Here is a 23,040-nt window from a genome sequence, read left to right on the forward strand (position 1 = left end):
TTTTTTCATATTGAACCCTGAAGGGAACAAAGCTCCATGTGTCAGTTTTGTGCTTGTCTTTTCAATCCTTGGCTCTTGCAGTTGTCCAATATATTTCACTTATGTGGCTTATTCTGATGTTCCCATTACCTATTACAAAGAGAGCTAATCATTGATCAATAACACTTTCACTTACGGCTTTTTCTAAAGCATCACGTGAAATGTTATATATAGTCTGCTGGTTTCCAATGATGATAGTTTATACTATTAAAATAGAGCACCAGTCATACGAGCTTTTACAAAGCATGTCTTAACCTCCTAAAAGGCAATACCGCATGATTCTACAGGAAATTCGTAGCTATAAACACTGAACTTTTGTTTATATACTTTTGTTGCAGGAACTTTTCACACCTGAGTGCAAATTCAAAGAATCAGTGTTTGAAAATTATTATGTGACATATTCATCAATGATATACCGTCAGCAGCAGTCAGGCCGAGGGTGGTATCTGGGTCTGAACAAAGAAGGAGAGATCATGAAAGGCAACCATGTGAAGAAGAACAAACCTGCAGCTCATTTTCTGCCCAAACCACTAAAAGGTACATTTGATATTTTGGGAACTATGGATCATGCTACTAAATAATATTTATTTATTACATTTCATTTGTTTTGGGGGTACAGGTGGTTTTTGGTTACATAGACAAGCTATTTAGTGATGATTTCTGAAATGTTGGTGCACTCATCACCCAAGCAGTATACACTATACCCAATATGTATTGTTTTAGCCCTCACCCCACTCCCAACCTTCCCCCGACCCAAGTTCCCAAAGTCCATTATATCATGCTTATGCTTTGTGTCCTCATAACGTAGCTCCCACTTAAGTGAGAACATACAATATTTGGCTTTCCATTCCTGAGTTACTTCACTTTGAGTAATGGCCTCCAGCTCCATCCAAGTTGCTGCAAAAGACATCATATCATTCTTTTTTATGGCTGAGTAGTATTCCATGGTGTATATATACCACTTTTTTTTAATCCACTCATTGATTGATGGGCACTTTATTGGTTCCATATTTTTGCAATTGTGAGTTGTGCTGCTATAAACATACCTGTGCAGGTGTCTTTTTCATATGGTGACTTATTTTCCTTTCAGTAGCTACCCAGGAGTGAGATTGCTGGATCCAATGCTACTTTTAGTTCTTTAAGGATTCTCCATACTGTTTTCCATAGTGGTTATACTAATTTACATTCTCACCAGCAGTGTAAAAGTGTTCCCTTTTCACCACATCCATGCCAACATCTGTTGTTTTTTGACATTTTAATTATGGCCGTTCTTGCAGCATTTAGGTGGTATCTCATTGTGGTTTAAATTTGCATTTCCCTGATGATTAGTGATGTTGAACATTTAGAAATAGTAATTTAAAACAGCCCTTAATAATACTTTTGAAAATGAAACAATCGTTCCACATTAAGACATTTATTTTAAAACCTTACATTCTGTAACACTCAAAAACATTTGCTCTCCTGATTTTAATTTTTCCATAATGCATGTACATATAGTGACACTTTACTTACGTAGAAGTAACTTAGTACAGCCAAGACCCCCAAATTATGCTACAGAGTTGCCTGGGCAGAAACATAGGTGTTAAAAATGTGTGTACACAGCCGGGTGTGGTGGCTCACCTGTAATCCCAGCACTTTGGGAGGCTGAGGCAGGCGGATCAGGAGGTCAGGAGATCGAGACCATCCTGGCTAACACGGGGAAACCCCATCTCTAATAAAAATACAAAAAAATTAGCCAGGTGTGGTGGTGGGCACCTGTAGTCCCAGCTACTCAGGAGGCTGAGGCAGAAGAATGGTGTGAACCCTGGAGGCAGAGCTTGCAGTGAACCAAGATCACGCCACTGCACTCCAGTCTGGGTGACAGAGCGAGACTCCGTCTCAAAAAAAAAAAATGTGTGTACACTTAACACCAGAAAGTTCCTTGGGTCCTCTCTAAGGGCCCAACATATCATTTCAGCAAATTTTGCTTGTAGTTTTCCCATCAGTATTAGCAAATTACTAGCAAATTAGAAAGGGTGAGGGATAAGAATGGGCTATGGAAGATAGGAATATAAGAAATAGTGAGATATGGTAGAGAAGAGACAGAAAATGCAGGCAAAGCAGAGGAAGACTTCAAAGAGATTACTAGCCTGGGGTTAGAGTAGGGGTTTAGAGTAGAGGCAGACACTGCGCAATTCAAACAAGCATAGCACTGTGTTTTACAGCATGTTTTTTGGAGCCAGACTGCCTAGATTCAAGGCCCAACTTCACTTTTTACTAACTGGATGGTCTTGAACAGGTTATTTACCTGTGTATGCCTCAAGTTCATCTGTGTAATATGGATAAGAGTACTCCTAAGATTCTCATAGGGACTAAATGGGATAATGCCTGCAAAGCACTTAGAGTAGTATCTAGTGTTATAAGTGTTCCATAACTCTAAGCTATTATGTTTATTTATAGCACAACAATAATAAATTTTACCATTTAATAGACCAAGAATTATCCAATACTCAGGCTCTTAAAGTGTTTCATTTTAAAGTGTGATAGAAATCAGTGTTTTAAAATATTTTCAATTTTACTATTTGCCTTGCATAGTATGCTATAGATCATATTTAAACTTCTGAGAGGTTTATTAAATGCATTTTTTATTAATCCTCTCTCACATAACCATATGTGATTGAAGTTGGGCATTAAAATTCTTTACACACTACTACACCAAGGCTAGATTTCTGCTTAATCTGATCCTGTCCACTCTCTACTGAGTCCTTGAAAGCAGTGTTTTTCATGTCTGGCTTAAGGCACAGAAGCCTAGTAACCAAAAGAAAAGTTGAGGACCAGTGCGGTGTGCCCATTTTTTTAATGTATTTTTTTCTCTTTTTCCTTTTCTGAATTTAATTTATAATGGACATAAAAATTGTATATATTTCTTATGAACAAGATATTTTAAAATATGTATACATTGTGGAATAGCTGAATCAAGCTAATTAACATATGCATTACCTCACATACTTGTCATTTAGGTGTGTAGACCAGAACACCTACAAGCTATTCTTAGAAATTTTCACAGTTAGCATGCCCATTTGAAGGCCTTTTACACCATCTTTGTGTGCTTTTCAGTGGCCATGTACAAGGAGCCATCACTGCACGACCTCACGGAGTTCTCCCGATCTGGAAGCGGGACCCCAACCAAGAGCAGAAGTGTCTCTGGCGTGCTGAACGGAGGCAAATCCATGAGCCACAATGAATCAACGTAGCCAGTGAGGGCAAAAGAAGGGCTCTGTAACAGAACCTTACCTCCAGGTGCTGTTGAATTCTTCTAGCAGTCCTTCACCCAAAAGTTCAAATTTGTCAGTGACATTTACCAAACAAACAGGCAGAGTTCACCATTCTATCTGCCATTAGACCTTATCATCCGTACTAAAGCCCCATTATTTAGATTGCGCTTGTGCAAAAGAATGCCAAGCATTTCAGTGAACTAAATCTGGGAGAAGGACTGCCAAATTTTCTCATGATCTCACCTGTACTTTGGGGATGATAATCCAAAAAGATTTCACAGCACTAATGCTGATCAAAATTTGCTCTCCCACCAAGAAAATTTCAAAGACCACAATTGTTCTTCAAAAACAAACAAAACAAAACATAACAAAGTTAACTGCTTAAATGTTTTGTCGGGGCAAACAAAATTATGTGAATTGTGTTGTTTTCTTGGCTTGATGTTTTCTATCTACGCTTGATTCACATGTACTCTTTTCTTTGGCATAGTGCAACTTTATGATTTCTGAAATTCAATGGTTCTATTGACTTTTTGCGTCACTTAATCCAAATCAACCAAATTCAGGGTTGAATCTGAATTGGCTTCTCAGGCTCAAGGTAACAGTGTTCTTGTGATTTTACCAATTTTTTTTCTTTTCTTTTTTTTTTTTTTTTTTTTAGATTTGTAGTATTCTGGTCAAGTTATTGTGCTGTACTTTGTGCGTAGAAATTGAGTTGTATTGTCAACCCCAGTCAGTAAAGATATCTTCAAAAAATTATCCTCAAGTGTAGATTTCTCTTAATTCCATTTGTGTATCATGTTAAACTATTGTTGTGGCTTCTTGTGTAAAGACAGGAACTGTGGAACTGTGATGTTGTCTTTTGTGTTGTTAAAACAAGAAATGTCTTACCTGTATATGTATGAGTCCTCCAGTCATTGTATTTGGCATATGAATATTGTGTACAAGGAATTGTTAAGACTGGTTTTCCCTCAACAACATATATTATACTTGCTACTGGAAAAGTGTTTAAGACTTAGCTAGGTTTCCATTTAGATCTTCATATCTGTTGCATGGAAGAAAGTTGGGTTCTTGGCATAGAGTTGCATGATATGTAAGATTTGTGCATTAATAATTGTTAAAAATCTGTGTTCCAAAAGTGGACATAGCATGTACAGGCAGTTTTCTGTCCTGTGCACAAAAAGTTTAAAAAAGTTGTTTAATATTTGTTGTTGTATACCCAAATACGCACCGAATAAACTCTTTATATTCATTCAAAGAATCATCTTCCAACATGTATTTATTGAGTGTCCATTATGTGCCAGTAACTGAAGTAGCATCTGGAAGTAAACATTGTATAATGTAGCTAAGGTCACTGTCCTCAGATAATCTACAGTCTAGAGATTCATATTAACATGAACACTTTAAAATGTGTTTATTTCACTAGTTACTGTACCTGGACTTCAGATTGGTACAGAGGAAATCACGTTCCCATTCAGTGGTCAAATTATACAAATGAGACCTTTGTGCTAGTATTTTCTCTGCCACTCACAGTGTCATTTCCCATCTCTGTTGCTTATTTCTCTCCTCTCTAGAGGGAATATACAGGACTAAATATCTAGTATCCTTTCTACCTTTGAGAACTGAAGGAAAATGTAAATTTTTTTTTAATGTTGATGACTTTTTCTCTAGCTCCCCAAAGCTGCATTGTCTGGCAATGAACACTTTGAAAACAGTCAATGCAGATGGTCCCTGACTTACAATAGTTCAACTTACATTTTTGGGGGCTTTACAGTGGTACAGAAGCAATAGGCATTTAGTAGAACTCATACTTTAAGCACCCATACAACCATTTTGCTTTTTATTTCCAGTACAGTATTCAATAAATGACAGGAGATATTCAGCACTTTATTACAAAATGTGCTTTGTAGTACACGATTTTGTCCAACTGTAAGCTAATATAAGCGTTCTAAGCACATTTAAAGTAGGCTACACTAAGCTATGATGTTTGCTAGGTTAGGTGTATTTAATGCATTTTCAACTTAAGATGGGTTTATTGGTATGTGAGCCCATCGTAAGTAAAGGAACATCTGTATATGGAGGGAAGAATTGTGAAATACATAAAATGTAACTGACTAGTGTTTTTCAGAGCATCTGCAAATAAAATTACTGGGGCTCCAAACAGCCTGCTTTTGCAAGGAGGGGAGACTCCTCTTTTCTATGATGTTTGGACTAGATTCAGCATGAGCTCCTACCCCTGCCCACCCCAGCCCAGTCTAGTCACCTTGTGATTTCATCATAAGTCCTCCTCATCCTGCTTCATCCTGCCTGAGCTCTAAAGCACACCTACATGAGGTAAGCCCACCTGCCTTTTTTAAATGCAGGAGCCTTTGTGCCATGTTTTAAAAATCAGGAGACTCTCGCTCAACCACCTCTCCCTGTTAACTCTTACTAATTTTTAATCAGTAGGGAAAATTGTGCATTGTCTCCCTCTTTCTCTAAGAACTTTAAAGTTTGGTCATTGACTACTTCGGTTCCTGGTCTTCTTTTTTTTATTGTTCAGAAATAGTGTAGGTCTGCTGGTAATAAGCAAATGAACACTATGGGGGTCTCAGGGATGCCCGCATTAATAGGATAGAGTCAAAATGCCCAGGAAGAATCGTTTACCGCCAGCATTCTTTTTGAGCTGCCTTAAAGTTGTTTTAAACAGACGGTGGTGTTAAAATAAATTAATAAGTAAATAAATAGTCCTCAAATAAACCTTCCTACAAGTGATGATATCAATACTTTCACACATCTTCATTACACACACACACAGACACACACACCCTTTCCCACCCTACCCCCTCACACACATCTTTTAGTAGCATTCCTCCTGGCAGAAAATATTAGTCTTGCCGCCTAACTGATGAAAGAAAAAAAAAAGACTCTTTAGTCAAATAGTTGTGGGAAACACTTCAAATACTATTGAGTCTCAGATATTAGCTCACATCAGAATCACCTGGAAGGCTTATAAGACTCAGATCACCGGACTTCACCTTCAGAGTTTCTGACTGAGTGAGTCTTGTGTGGGCCCAAAACTTGCCTTTTCTAACAAGTTTCCAGGTGATACTGAGGCTGCTGGTCCTCGGGACTTTGAAAACCACTGCTATTAGTTCGTTCTCATGCTGCTATAAAGATAATACCTGAGACTGGGTAATTTATAAAGGAAAGAGGTTTAATTGACTCACAGTTCTGCATCGCTGGGAAGGCCTCAGGAAACTTACAGTCATGGCAGAAGATGAAGGGGAAGCAAGGACCTTTTTCACATGGCAGCAGGAGAGAGAATGGGAAAGCGCCACTTATCGAACAATCACATTTAGTGAGAACTCCCTCACTATCACGAGACAGCATGGTGAAACTGCCCCGAGGATCCAGTCACCTCCCACCAGCTCCCTCCCTCAACACATTGGGATTACAGTTCTAATGAGGTTTAGGTGGGGACACAGAGCCAAACCATATCACACTGGCATACACTATTCCTTTCTTCAGGATTAGTGTGAATCAGCAGATTCATTTCTGAAAAGTCTTGTGTTAAAGAAATCTGACTTTTACAAATGCTGAGACAAACTTATTTGGCCACAAAGCCACATTTTCATGGAGCGTCTATTAACATTGCAGTAGAGTAGTAGTCCTCAAGCTTTTTATGGGTACCTGAATCATCTGTGATGTTTTGTATGCTTCTTTTGTTTTAGGCCTGGCCTGGGAATCTCCTGAATCTGATACCTACTGTTCTATACCATAGCACTTAATGTCGGTGTTCTATGGCATAGCACTTAATGTCAGTTTTCCACCCCATCTGTGAATGTATATTCAATCATTACACTGTATTTAGGCTGAGGTTGAATATGGAAAAGAAAACAACACTTTCTTCAGGCTTTTTGCAAGTTTTTCAAAGCAAAACAGGCTTCAATTCCCCCTCCCAAGAGTTTGTTTGTACCCAAAGAGAACACATGCTCATTGCCATGGAATCTTTAAAGGACTGAGAGGGAAGTGATCTGTGGCACTCCTCCCCTCCCTAACCAGTACATTTGTTCCAGTTTTAAGCCAGTCAAGCTCACTGAAGAGTTTTTCAAAGACCTCAGCTACATGGATTTAACTTTTCCAAGCATCCGTTGTCCAAATGAACGTATGAGGGAAAATGAATATCTCTTCATCTGCATCAACTGACCATAACTATTCTGTGGATAAGGGGTAGTGGGATCAGAACTGATAACCATTTTCAACAAATTTCATACGAATGTGTCTTAGAAGCCTCATTTAGATGAGATATCATTCATGGGTAAAACTGAAATCTGCCTTCACTGGCAGAGTCTTTAAACAACAATCTCTTCAAGACAATCTACACTTTTTTCTATTGTTTCTGAAAATCCTTTCAACCTCTATTCAAAGCCCTTTTTGCACTTTAGAAATTGATTACAGCAGGACTCTAATTGCCAGTACAAAAATCTGTACGGGGATATGGCAGTGGTATAATAGATGACCATTTCCAATTATAAAACAATTAGCAAAGTATAGCTAGGTCAGGCCACTAGTACCCTTCAAATTCTTAACCGTATTTACAAAGACAACTTTTCGTAAGTTTTATTGCTCTGTCCACAAAGATGTAGTCTCATGGTTTCACACGGTTGAGAATGCTATAAGTAGTAGTATACTCAAAAGAACATGTCTCTAATTCTGGACTGCTCTTTATCTCCAAGAAACAGAGAGAGAGAGAGAATGAAAAAAATCCCAGCTTGGAGGAATTTTGGAAGTTACTCTTTCGTGAACCATCACATATTCTGGGCCTTTTTAATCTTTAAACACTGTGTTACTATTAGAGGTTGGTTTGAATTTGTTGCATAGAGAACGATAATCTCTCAAATCAATGAACCCTTTTGCTAATATCACATGCATGAGTACAAGTATCTTATATTTCTCATCACATTTACCATAATAAAGAATGCAGACAAGTATAATATATGACATCATTTTGGGGATTTTCCAATTGCTATGTGGGCATACTGGAAGAAGTTTGTAACAGTTGCAATTCTGTCACAATGCAGGAAGTCTTTCTAGAACACACAATGTGGATGATTTTCAGTTTTAGAACTGTAAACTAATTAACCAAATGTCAATTCAGTTTCTCATTTTTTATTAGTTTTTGTTACAAACACTGCCTCTCTATTTCTGTTTTGTACAAACACTTCACACACACACACATACACACACACACACAGGCACACACATAGATGTACCTCTGAAAGAACTCAGAGATGCTGTCTTCCTCTGGGAGGATGATCATATGTCTATTCAGTTGGGAGCATGGAGCAGTCAAGTTCAAAAATCCATGGCTCTCTGGCTTCAGAAGCTATCCTTTCAGCCATGACACTTGCGTACATTAAATAGTATTGCCCTGGTTTGCCCTGCAACATGTTAGCATATCTGCATATTTTGTACTCTAATAATGTGTATGCTCTTAATAATTTGTTTTTAATGCTGTGTAAAGGTAGCAATTAGAGTAGGAGAAATGTATGGTACAATGATTGAGTAAAAATTCAGCTCCTTTGAGTCAATCACTCAGCTTGTTGGCACAGTAGATATTTAATACCTTAAATACTGTCAGTGCTGCACAGCACATTACTGAGGCCTGGATAAAGCATTCACACAAAGATAAATTGATTTAAACTGCATCAATTTTGTAGAAAAAGATATTCTGGTGTTTAGTAACAGAGAATTTTTCTTTCCTTACTGGGATTAATACAGTGGAACTCCAATTGAAAGTATTCAGTTTTATGTTCTTCACGTATGGAAACCACTCTGTCACTAATACCCTGGGATAAACTGGATGATTACAATCCAAGTGTTATTTTCTTTTTTTTTTTTTTTTTTTTTTTTTGAGACGGAGTCTCGCTCTGTCGCCCAGGCTGGAGCGCAGTGGCCGGATCTCAGCTCACTGCAAGCTCCGCCTCCCGGGTTCCGGTCATTCTCCTGCCTCAGCCTCCGGAGTAGCTGGGACTACAGGCGCCCGCCACCTCGCCCGGCTAGTTTTTTGTATTTTTTTAGTAGAGACGGGGTTTCACCGTGTTAGTCAGGATGGTCTCGATCTCCTGACCTCGTGATCCGCCCGCCTCGGCCTCCCAAAGTGCTGGGATTACAGGCTTGAGCCACCGCGCCCGGCCGTTATTTTCTTCTTCAAAACTTTCAAAACCAGAATGAATTAGTTCTCCAAGTCTGGCTATACTATAGTTTTCTTCTTAATGTAAAACAGCTGAATAAAACAGCTTGAAAAATGTTTGACTTTCATGAGTCTTAAGGACGTTTCAAAATACACCACCAATATATTTACCAACATATTTAGTGCCAGATATACACAAAACAAACACTATCCTATTGTTTGTGTGTGTGTGTATGTGTGTGTGTGTGTGTGTGTGTGTGTGTGTGTGTGTGTGTGTGTAGCAGGACACTAAATAATGAAGTCATGTTGCTATTCTTAGGGAAGTTTCGGTAAAGAGAGCTTCAACGTTCCTTGGAGTCACCTGCAAGGCTAACTGTACTAAAGCCGAATTTGCATGATCTTCTTTCTACAAACTCAGTGCAGAGTGGTAGATAGACATGCAAGCATCACACTTAGATTATAATAAATGTGGTAATATAAAAAACAAAATGGAGGAAAAGTTTTTGTTAGGGAAATTAAAACATTTTCAAGGAAGAGTTAATTTTTCAGTGGAGTCTTAAAAGATGAGTAGGAATTCAACAGCCAGAAAGGAAGTGTAGACGTTCAATGTCAAATAAAACAGAACAGAATAGTATAAGTGAAGGCATAGAGCTTCACATGAAAGGCACATGAAATAGCACTGGGTATCTCAAAAATACTAATTAGCCTAGTGTTGCTGGACAATGAGGGACAGAGCCCCTGGTATGCAAGTGATGCCTGGGAAAGGAACAATCTTTCTATAATGACTCATTCCATCATACCTCATTACCAGAAAGAGATTATGAGCCACTTGGGTCTATATTATTTGAGCATCTCTGTAATGTAGTTGCTCTATATGTTTTGTAGAAACCTAATGAGTAAATTATTCTCATCAGTAGATAAAATGAAAGAAAATGGACTATGAGCAAAGTGTGATTCACAACCTTGCCTATTAGGCTATAGAAGATTGCCCAACTAATTCCTCCTTTTCTTCTATTGAACAATCTGTATTTTGCCTGCTCAGAAAGGAATTCCTCAGGTTATAAGGGTAGTTTGACCGGTACAATCATATAAAAAAAAAAATCAGCAAAATTATGTTCTAACAACATCTTCCCATCTAACATGCACATTTTATTTTTTTAAGGTAACATAATTACTATGAACAACCTAAATGGTATATAAAGGTGAAAAATTAAAATAATTCTTTTTTACAACTCCACGTTACCTCAACCCCTAGACCCTGGTAACCACCATTCAACTCTCAGTATCCGTTAGTTCAGCTTTTTAAGATTCAATGATGTCGTAGTATTTTTTCTTTTTGCATCTGGCTTTTTCACTTAGTTTGCTTATTTCAAAATGGTCTGAAGTTTCATCCATGTTTATGTAAATGGAAAGAGTTCCCTCTTTATATGGCTAAGATATATATATGTAAAATCTTCTTTCTTCATTCATCTGTCCATGGGCACTTAGGTTGTTCCATAACTTATCTATTGTGAATAATGTTGCAATGAGAGTGCATACTGATTTCATTTCCTTTGGATATATAACCAGAAGTGGGAATGCTGGATCATATAGTAGTTCTGTTTTTACTTTTATGAGGATCTCCGTACTGTTTTACATAATGGCTATACTAATTTACATTCCCATAAACAGTGTACAAGAATACCTCCTTACCAACACTTATTATCTTTTAACTTTTGGATAATATTATTCCTATTAATAACATGTGTGAGGTGATATTACATTGTGGTTTTGACTTGCATTTCCCTTACGATTAATGATGTTAAGTACCTTTTCAGATATATGTTGGCCATTTGTATGTCTTCCTTGGAGAGATATCTATTCAGCTCCTTGGTCCATTTTTCAAAATACGGTTATTTGTATTTTTGCTATTGAGTTGTATGAGTTCCTTATATATTTTGGATATTAACCCCTTATGAGAAATATGGTTTGCAACTATTTTCTCCTGTTCCGCAGGTTGCCTTTTCATTTTGTCGATTGCTTCCTTTGCTGGGCAGATACTTTTTAAAATTTTATTTAGTTTTTGAAACAGGGTCTCACTCTGTCACCCAGGCTGGAGTGCAATGGCACGATCATGGCTCACCACAGCCTTGACCTCCGCAGGATCAGGTGATCCTCCCACCTCAGTTTTTGTATTTTTAGTAGAGATGGAGTTTCACCATGTTGCCCAGGCTGGTCTCAAATTCCTGGGCTCGAGCCATCTTGCCCACCTTGGGACCTCCCAAAGTGTTAGGATTAGAAGTATGGGCCACCATTGGCTTTGAAACTTTTTAATTTAAAGTAGTCTGACTTGTTTATTTTTACTTTGTTGCATGTGCTTTTGGTGTTACAGCCAAAAAAGTTATTGTGAAGACCAATGTCAGAGACCTTATTTCTTATTCTAGTAATTTTACAGTTTTAGGCCTTATGTTTAAGTTTTTAATAGATTTTGAGTTGATTTTTGTGTATGGTATAGGATAAGGGTCCAGTTTCATTATTTTATATTTGGATATTCAATGTTTAAAATACCATTTATTGAATGGACTATGTTTCCCCATGATGTATTTTTAGTGCCTTTGTTGAAGATTAGTTGATCATATATGTATGGGTTTGTTTCTTGGCTTTCTATTCTGTTCCATTGGTCTATGTGTCTGTTTCTATGCAAATACCATACTGTTTTGATTACTATAGCTTTATAACATAATTTGAAATAAGGAAGTGTGATACCTCTAGTTCTAAACTTCTCTCTCAAGATTGTTTTAGATCTTTGGCAACTTATGTGGTTTCATATGGATTTAAGAATTTTTTTTTCTATTTCTGTAAAAAATTATATTAAGGTTTTGATAGGGCTTGCATTGAATCTGTAGATCACTTTGGTTAGTATCAACATTTTCACAAAATTAATTCTTCCAAACTATGAACACAGGATACCGTTGCATTTATTTCTCTTCTTCAATTACTTTCATTGGTATTTTATAGTTTTTAATGTACAGATTTTTCACCTCCTTGGTTAAATTTATTCCTAAATAAGTTTTCCTTTTTGATACAATTGCAAATGGGATTGTTTTTCTAATTTATCTTATTTTTTTTGTTTGTTTGTTTGTTTTTGAGATGGAGTCTTGCTCTGTCACCCAGGCTGGAGTGCAGTGGTGTGATCTTGGCTCACTGCAACCTCTGCCTCCCAAGTTGAAGAGATTCTCTTGCCTCAGCCTCCCGAGTAGCTGGGATTACAGGCACCTGCCACCACGCCCAGCTAATTTTTGTATTTTTAGTAGAGATGAGGTTTCACCATGTTGGCCAGGCTGGTCTCAAACTCCTGACCTCAGGTGATCTGCCTTCCTCAGCCTCCCAAAGTGCTGAGATTACAGGCATGAGCCACTGCACCCAGCCACTAATTTATTTGTTGGATAGTTCATTGTTATTGTACAGAAACAACTGCTTTTTTATGTTGATTTTGTATCAGTATTGGTGAATTCCACCCAACATTTGAAGAAAAACTAATATCAATCCTTCTCAAAATCTTCCAAAAAAATGAAGAGAAAGGAGCACTTCCAAACTCATTTTATGAAGCCAGCATTATTCTCATACCATTCTAGACAAGGACACTACAAGAAAAAAAAAATTACAGACCCAAATCCCTGTTGAATACAGATGCAAAAATCCATAACAAAACACTAGCTAAAAGAACCTAACGTCATACTTGAAGGATCATTCACCATGATCAAGTGGGATTTCACCAATTTCACTTGGGTAGAATTCACCAATGTTGATAAAAAATCAACATAAAAAATCAGTTGTTTCTTCACACAAACAATGAACTATCCAAAAAATAAATTAAGAACACAATCCCATTTGCAATTGCAAAAAAAAGAAACTTAGAAATAAAGTTAGCAAAGGAGGTGAAATATCTGTATATTAAAAACTATAAAATATTGATGAAAGTAATTGAAGAAGACAAATGGAACAGAACCCCTTGTTCATAGATTGGAATAATTTATATTACAGAAATGTTAATACTAAACAAAGTGATCTACAGAGTCAATGCAATCTCTATCAAAATCTTAATAGAATTTTTTACAGAAATAAAGAAATTCTAAAATTCATATGGAACCACATAAGTCCCCAAAAATCTTTACAACTTTACTGAATTTATCACTTCCAACATTTTTAATTTCTGTTGGCGTCATTGGATTTCTGTATTGAAGACCGTGTGATTTCAGAGACCATTTTACTTCTTCCATCTTGATTTGCATGCATTTTATTTATTTTTCTCGACTTATTGCTCTAAGCAGAACTTCAAGTACCATGTGGAATAGAAGTGGCAAGAGTGAGCATTTTCTTCTTGATCCTGATTTCAGAAGAAAAACTTACAGCATTTCACTACTGAATATGATGTTAGATGTGAGTTTGTCATATATATGGCCTTTGTTATGTTTAGGGATATTCCTTCTCTACTTAATTTTTTAAACGTTTTCATCATGAAAGGTTGTTGATTTTTTTCAAATGCTTTTTCTGTATCTGTTGAAATGATCATATGATTATTATCCTTCATTGTCTTATTGTTCATATTTATTGATTTGAGTATGTTGAGCCATCCTTGTATCCCAGGGATAAATCCCACTTGATTATGGTGAATGATCTTTTTCATGTGATGTTAAGTTCTTTTAGCTAGTATTTTGTTGTGGATTTTTGCATCTATATTCAACAGGGATTTGGGACGTATTCTTTTTTGTCCTTGTAGTGTCCTTGCCTGACTTTGATAGGAGAATAATGCTGGTTTCATAAAATGAGTTTAGAAGTGTTCCTTACTCTTCATTTTTTGGAAGATTTGAGAAGGATTGGTATTAGATTTTCTTTAAATGTTGGGTAGAATTCACCACTGAAGCCATCTGGTTTTGGGCTTTACTTTGTTAGGAAGTTCTTTTTTAAAAAATTGCTGATATAATATTCTTTTTCATTATTGGTCTCCACAGATTCTCTATTCATGATTCAGTCTTGCTAGGTTGTGGTATGTTTCTAGAAATTTATCCATTTCCTCTAGATTGCCCAACATGTGTATAATTGTTCATAATAGTCTCTAATGATCATTTATATGTCTATGGTGTTGGTTGTAATGTCTTCTCTTACATTTCTGATTTTATTTCTTTGTGTCTCTTCTCTTTCATTCTTAGTTACTCTAGCTAAAGCCTTGTCTGTTTTTCAGTCTTTTCAAAACACAACTCAGTTTTATTGCTCTTTTTTATTTTTCTAGTTTCTATTTCACTTTTTTCTGATCTGATATTTACTTCATTCCTTCGTCTGACTTTGGGATTAGTTTATTGTTCTTTTATACTTCCTTGAGGTGTAGGTTGTTCATTTGATTTTGTTTTTCTTAAGGTAGGCATTTATCACTATAAACTTCCTTCTTAGAAACGCCTTTTGCTGCATCTCATATATTTTGGTATATTGTTTTTCCACTTTTGTCTCAAGTTTTTTAAATTTTTCTATTGATTTGCTCTTTGATTCTTTGGATATTTAGGAGTGCATTGTTTAATTTCCATATATTTGTGAATTTTACAGTTTTCCTCCCTTTATTGATTGACAGTTTCTTATCATTGTGATCAGAAAATATATTTGGTATGATTTCAATCTTCTTAATTTTGTTAACACTTGTTTTGTGGCCTAACATTTGATGTATCTTCAAAATGTACCTGTGCAATTACTTGGGAAGAATGTACATTCTGTTGCTTTTGGAGGGAATGTTTTGTATCTGTTAAGTCCATTTGATCTAAAGTGTAGTTCAAGTCAATTCCCTATTGATTTTCTGTCTGGGTGATCTGTCTATTGTTGAAAGCAAGATATTAAATTCCTCTACTACTATACCATTACAGTCTATATTTCCTGTTCAGATCTATTAATATTTGCTTTATATATTTAGGTGATCCAATGTTGGGTGTCTATATATTCAAAATAGCATCTTGTTGATGAATTGACTCATTTATTGTTATATAATGACATTCTTTGTCTCTTGTTACAGTTTGTGACTTTAATTCTATTTTATCTGGTATAGTATAGCTCTCTCTGCTTCTTTCTGGTTTCTATTTACATGCAATATCTTTTTAATCTCTTCACTTTCAGTTTATATGTGTCCTTGCAGCTAAAGTGACTGTCTTATAGATAGCAAGAACTTAGGTCTTCCTTTTTCATCCATTCAGGCACTCAGTGTCTTTTGATTAGATAATTTAATCTATTTACATTAAAATTAATTATAGGTAAAGACATACTATTGCTATTTTGTTAAATGTTTTTTAGCAGTTTTGTGAGTTTTTTTGTTTCTTTCTTCCTCTCTTGCTGTCTGTCTTTGTGATTGATGATTTTCCTGTAGTACTATGGTTTGATTTGGTTTTATTTTTATTTTTATTTTTATTTTTATTCCTGGGTACATGTGCAGGATATGTGGATTTGTTACATAGGTAAACATGTGCCATGGTGGTTTGCTGCACCTTCAACCTATCACTGAGGTATTCGGGCAAGTCTGTATTAGCTATTTTTCCTAATATTATCTCTCCCCACACGCCACCCCTCTTGACAGGCCCCAATGTGTGTTGTTCCCCTCCCTGTGTCCATGCCTTCTCATTGTTCAGCTCTCACTTGTAAGTGAGAATATGCAGTGTTTGGTTTTCTGTTCCTGCATTAGCTTGTTAAGAATAATGACTTCTAGTGCCATCTGTGTCCCTGCAAATGACATGATCTCATTCCTTTTTATGGCTGCGTAGTATCCCATGGTATATATATGCCACATTTTCTTTATCCACTCTATCATTGATGGGCATTTGGGTAGGCTCCATGTCTTTGCTCATTTGAACAGTGCTACAATGAACATACGTGTGCATGTATCTTTGTAATAGAATGATTTATATTCCTTTGGGTATATACCTAGTAATGGGATTGCTGGGTCAAATGCTATTTCTGGGTTCTAGATCTCAGAGAAATCACCACACTGTCTTCCACAGTGTTTGAACTAATTTGCTTTCCCACCAACAGTGTAAAAGTGTTCCTATTTCTCTGCAACCTTGCCAGCATCTGTCATTTTTTGACTTTTTCATAATCATCATTGTGACTGGCATGAGATGGTATCTCCTCGTGGTTTTGGTTTGCATTTCTTTAATGATCAGCGATGTTGAACTTTTTTTCATATGTTTGTTGACCTCATGAATGTCTTTTTTTGAGAAGTGTCTGTTCATGTCCTTTGCTCGCTTCTTGATGTTTTGTTGTTGTTGTTGTTGTTTTTTTCTTGTATATTTGTTTAAATTCCTGGTAGATTCTGGATATTAGACTTTTGTCAGATGGATAGATTGCAAAATTTTTCTTCCACTCTGTAGGTTGCATGTTCACTCTGATAGTTTCTTTCTTTTTTTTTTATATTATACTTGAAGTTCTGGAGTACATGTGCAAAATGTGCAGGTTTGTTACATAGGTATACATGTGTCATGGTGGTTTGCTGCACCCATCAACCTGTCATCTATATTAGGTATTTCTCCTAATGCTTTGACTTCACTATTTATTTCATTTGATTGAGTATCCTGTGGATGTTTTTCTGTTACATTTTTTATTTTATTCATTGTATTCTTCAGCTTCAGAATTGTTTGTTTGTTTTTCACAGTTTCTATCTCTTTGTTGAACTTATCATTTTGGTCATGCATTGTTTTCCTGATTCTACTGACTTCTCTGTCTGTATTCTCATGTAGCAACCAAAGCTTATTTAAAACAATTATTTTTAATATTTTATCAGGAAATTTGTAGATCTCCATTTTTTTGTTGGCAACTGGAAAATTATTGAGTTTCTTTGGTGGTATTATATTTGTGTTGTTTTTGGCAGGTGTTCCTTGAAATCTCGTGTTGCCATGTTCACATCTGAAGTAGTCACCTCCTTCAGTCTATACTGCCTGACTTCAGAAGAGAAACAGTTATACCAGTTAGCCTGACTGGGGATACTAAGACTCTTGCACATCCTTTCTGTAGATGTGTCACTCAACCTCTTTTTGAGAAATTTTAAGATTATCTGTATTTTCTTAATTTCACAAAACCAAACCAAATTCTGAGAGTTTCCCATTTGTTTTCTCTAATATGGTGCCCTAAAGTGTTCAAGTTTGTGTGCCCTCTCCCATTCCCACAGAGTCAAGCTGCCTGCCTCTGCATGCTCACAAGTTCACACTTACTGTCAGGGTTTGGGCCATGTGCAGGGAGCAAGCCAAGGTAGAGGAGGGAGGGAGACATGCAAAGTTTCAGGAGCACCCATGTGTCAGTTTCGGGGGTCTACAGTTCAGGCATCCCAAGCCACTAGTGGGTCTCCTGATGGAGTCTATTAAATTGTTAGTAGCATATGTGTCCCTTTGTTGAATTTCAGTCTCTGGTTGCTATGACTTCCTAGCTCTATTCCCTGCTCACAGCCTCTCAGTCACTCAGCCATGATGATTCCCTCAGTATTCTGAGTGGGGAGAGAAAGAAGTAGGCCTCTTGATCAGTGTCCCATATGGCTGGGAAAGCCAGGCATTCATTTACTACACTCTCCCTTTCACCCATTGGAGAAATATGGGTCAAAGGTATATCTCTTGGCATTGAGTTCTGCTAGCTTGAGAGAGGGATGACATAAGTAGTGAAACTATTTCATGGTTCTTTTTTCAATGTGCTTATTCTCATAATTGTTTTGCTCCATCTGTGAGCTGGACTATCAGACTTCCACAAAGGTACTCTCATACTTGAGTGGTTGTCAAAATTGTAGATAGTGGGGAAATGACAGGAGAAAATTCCTATTCTGCCATCTTGCTGACATCACCCCAACATCTAAAATGCATACTTTCATTATTTTTTTCCTTGACTAAAGTTTATTTTGGAATTGTTGAATTTTGCAAAATAATTTAAAATATTCTCTCTTTTTTTTTCTCTCTCTGGGGTTGAGGTCTCACTCTGTCACCGAAGATGGATTACAGTGGCACAATCGCTGCTCACTGCAGCCTCAAATTTCTTGGTTCAAGTGATCCTCCCACTTCAGCCTTGCAAGTAGCTGGGAATACAAGGCATGTGTCACCATGCCCAGCTAATATTTTTAAATGTTTTGTAGAGATGGGGTCTCATTATGTTGCCCAGGTGGGTCTTGAACTCCTGGCTTCATGTGGTCCTCCCACCTCCTCCTCCCAAGTCACGAGGATTCCAATTTTGAGTCACTGTGCCCAGCTATCCCCCCCTTCTCTTTTTCTCTCACACATGTGTGCATGCACAGACACACACATATCTCATGTTCATTCTCTTTACTATGATGATCCTTGGTTCTTTTAAACAGCTTCTTTCAGTTTACCTTACAATTTAACTCAACACAAATTTTAAAAAACCTATAGTTACAATTTAATTTGGCTTCGTCCACACCTCTAACCTATTTGATACAATCTCCAAGTTAAGGTTACAAGTTAGTTGATTATATTCATTTCCAAATATTTCACCCAACATTTCACTATGAAAATGTTCAATCAAACACACTGAAAATGTAAGGAATTATAGTCATATACAAACTTTTTTATGTTTCTTTTTACACAAATATATGCATCAATTAATGCTCTTATCTATAAAATAATTATGTTTTTCCATTTCATAATAAGTTACAGACATCAATACGCTTCATCTTTAAACTCTTTATCATGCATATCAGGAGGTAGAGTTTAATATTTCTATACTTCTTTGGGGGATAAATGGAGCTAAAATTATATACTATATCATATACAAACCTGTTAGGTATACCAATTCATGTGTACTGACAAATGCGTACTCATGTAACAGAAACTCCTTTCAAGATATAGAATATTCCTTTCACTACAAATATTAATCAGCAAGACAATGGGGAAAATGTCTCTAGGGCATGTCAGAGACCTTCACTGCAGCCTTTCCCATTACAGGCCAGGAGGCCTTGAAGGAAAAAAATGGTTTAGTGGGTCAGGCTGCAGGCTCCCCCTTACTCTTTGCAGCCTTGAGACATGGTGCCCTGTGTCCCAGCTGCTTCAGCTTCAGCTTCAGCTGTGGCTAAAAGGGGCCAACATACAGCTCAGGCCATTGTTTCAGAGAGTGCAAGCCCCAAGCTTTGACAGTTTACACATGGTGTTGGGCTTGCAGGTGCACAGAGTCAAGAATTGAGGTTTGGGAACCTCTGCCTAGATTTCAGAGGATGTATGGAAATACCTGGATGTCCAGGCAGAAGTCTGCTGCAGAGGTGGAGCTCTCAGGGAGAACCTCTGCTAGGGCAGTGCAGAAGGGAAATGTGGGGTTGGAGCTCCCACACAGAGCCTTCACTGGGGCATTGTGTAGTGGAGCTCTGAGAAGAGAGCCATAGTTATCCAGACCCCAGAATGGTAGATCTACCAATAGCTTGCACCATGCACCTGGAAAAGCCACAGGCACTTAATACCTGCCCATGAAAAGAGCTGTGAGGGTGGCTGTATCCTGCAAAGCCACAGGGGAAGAGCTGCCCAAGGCTGTGGGAGCCCACCTCTTGCTTTATTGTGACCCAGATAGATGTGAGACATGGTGTCTAAGGAGATCATTTTGGAACTTTAAGCTTTAACAGCTGCCCTCTTGGATACTGGACTTGCATGGGCCTATAGCTTTGTTTTGGCCAACTTCTCCCATTTGGAATGGGTGTTTTTACTCAATGCCTATACCCCCATTGTATCTTGGAAATAACTAACTTGCTTTCGATTTTACAGGCTCATAGGTGGAAGGGACTTGCTTTGTCTCAGATGAGACTTTGGATTTGAACTTCTGGGTTAATGTTGGAATGAGTTAATACTTTGGGGGACTATTGGAAGGGCATGATTGTGTTTTGAAATGTGAGCGCATGAGATTTGGGAGGGGCCAGGGGCAGAATGATATGGTTTGGCTCTGTATCCCCACCCATATCTCACCTTGAATTGTAATAATCCCCATGTGTCAAGGGCAGGACCACGTGGAGGATTGAATTATGGGGGTGATTTCCCTCATGCTGTTCTCATGATAGTGATCTATAACAAGATTCAATGGTTTTATAAGCATCTGGTATTTCCCCTGCTGGCACTCATTCTCTCTCCTGCCACCCTGTGAAGAGGGGCCTTCCACCATGATTGTAAGTCTCCTGAGGCTTCCAAAGCCATGCAGAACTGTGAGTCAGTTAAAACTCTTTTCTTCATAAATTACCCAGTCTTGAGTATTTCTTTATAGCAGCATGAGAATGAACTAATACACAGGGTAAAAATTTAAAAACAAACACACAAATGCAAGTAAACAAGCCAATATTTCAACTGTTCCCATTGCATTATCCTTATTCTTTATCTGTGGTACCAGAAAATAGTACATCTGAAACAAATTTTTTCTGCCAGGGTATACTCTCAAGTGGGTCCACTGGAGTTTCTTTCAGTTTCCCAAATGCTAGATATGACTCTTCCCTATACCTTATCTTCATATGAAGAAGGCTATGAGAATATATTAATAATTGAATATAATAACACTACTATAGGAATAAGTATGTGTCTATTCCAATTGATTTTTTAAAAACTTTTATTTTGAAATATTTATAGATTCAAAGGAAGATGCAAGAGTACAGGGAAGTGCGATATGCCCTTTATCTAGTTCCTCTAGTGGTACCAACTTACATAACTACAGTATCATATTTAAACCAAGAAATTGACATCTGTATAATCCACAGACCTTACTCAGACTTCACTTATGTTACATACACTAATTTGTGTGTGTATGTGTGTGCGTGTGTGTGTGTGTAGGTCTATGTAATTTTACCACATGTGTATATTTCGGTAACCACCACAATAATCAAGATATGGAACTGTTCCATCACCACTAAGATCCCTCGTGCTATTCTTTTATAAACATCTCCCTGTCATCCTTTTTCATCCATAAAAGCTGGTAAACACTAACCTGTTCTTCATCCTTATAGTTTTATTATTTTAGGAATGTTATATAAATCTCATCATACAGTATATAACACATAGAGATTGGCTTTTGTCACTCAGCACAATTCCCTTTAGATGCATCCAAACTGTTGTGTATATCAGTAATACAATATGTTTAATTTCTGTGTAGTATTCCATGGTAGAGATGTGCCATAGTTTAACTGTTCACCTGTTGAACAACATTTATGTTCTTTCTAGTTCTGGGCTATTACAAATAAAGTTGTTATGAATATTAATGTATAAGGTTTTCTGTGATCATTGGCTTTCATTTCTCTAAGATAAATTAATAAGCATTTCTGAGTTATATAATAGTCACATATTCAGTTTTGTAATATATTGCCAAACTGTTTTTAAAGTAGCTATATTTTTCATGTGTTTATTTTCAATACATATATTCTATTTTACAAAATGATTGTTGATGAATTTTCTCTATATTCTATTGGATTTTTTAAGAAATTTTCATTGAGTTTTCAGTTTGCTATATAGTCTAGTTATGAATCACTTGTCAGAGGTGTAGTTTGCACATTTTCTTCCAGTGGTTAATTACTAAAATGGCAGTGTAAGAACTTCTGAAAACCCTTTCCCCCATGAAAGCAATAAGAACACAGGTGAAAATTCTAAATTAACTTGTTCATTACTCTGGAAATTAATTAAAAACTTGTAAGAATTTGAGAAGTCTTTATTTTTGAAAATTTTCTGGATATAAGCAAGAACAGTGAAATTTGTGACATTTTAACTTACCATATTTCCATATTCTTTTACTCAACTCTGCAATATTCTCAAAAGCCAAGTGCCCTACAATTATAGTAGTGTAAAAACAGCAGTCTGGCAGCCATCAAAAGTGGAAGAAGGCCATTAAGGGTGTCTGCCAGCTCCATCCCCACAGAATGGCATCAGGGACCCGTCTGGCAGTTCTCTAAATATCTCAACCTATAGAACTTGTCTTTGTTTCACCTGATTCAACCTCGTTCAGTGTGAACAGGCTTTTGTTGAAATCAATCCGTGGCAATTGTTCAACATTGCAGCTGCTTGAGGTGTCAACTGAAGTTAGGACAAACATGAAGTTGACTAGAAAATATAAAAGGAAAAGCTAGGGAATGAGATGTCCATAGGAGGATTTTAAAAGTTTCAACATATTCTTGGGAATTTTAGAAGGATGCAAGTATGGGCAGGGCTATGTGCATACCTAGGGATACACTAATTTCTCATATGTGTCTAATCTAATATATGTCCAATCATTAGCTGGCCACTAAGCTAACTGAGCAGAGACTAGTGACCATGCACATCAAATAATACAGACTTTACAGAAATAGTTCAAGAAAGTCATTAATCAAACTGCAGCAACAAAAGTAAACAGAAAAACACCAAAAAACTTTAGGAATGGGGAAAAAATCTGATTTTCAGAATTTTCACATTATATTATTTAAATGTTCAGTTTCAACAACAAAACAATTGAGACATGCAAGGAAACTGGAAACTATGGCCCATACCTGAGGAAAAAGCAGTCAATAGAAACTATCCCTGAAGAAGAGCTATCAGAAATTTGTTTAGCATAGTTGCTATTTCAGCATCCATTTTTAGGCCTGGCATA

General features: G+C 36.9%; 1 protein-coding gene across 3 annotated transcripts in view; it reads left to right on the forward strand.

Moving 5' to 3' along the window:
* Positions 1-4,548, forward strand: part of FGF13 (fibroblast growth factor 13) — a 576,630-nt gene extending 572,082 nt beyond the window's left edge. For all 3 annotated transcript variants that reach the window (XM_007992836.3, XM_007992839.3, XM_007992838.3), the window contains 2 exons: positions 378-576; positions 3,136-4,548. In XM_007992836.3, the coding sequence (XP_007991027.1) occupies positions 378-576; positions 3,136-3,272 (336 nt within the window). In that variant the 3' untranslated portion in view covers positions 3,273-4,548. The remainder of the gene's footprint in view (positions 1-377; positions 577-3,135) is intronic.
* Positions 4,549-23,040: the final 18,492 nt, after the last annotated feature.

This window comes from Chlorocebus sabaeus, chromosome X, assembly GCF_047675955.1.
Source record: "Chlorocebus sabaeus isolate Y175 chromosome X, mChlSab1.0.hap1, whole genome shotgun sequence".
NCBI lineage: Eukaryota > Metazoa > Chordata > Mammalia > Primates > Cercopithecidae > Chlorocebus > Chlorocebus sabaeus.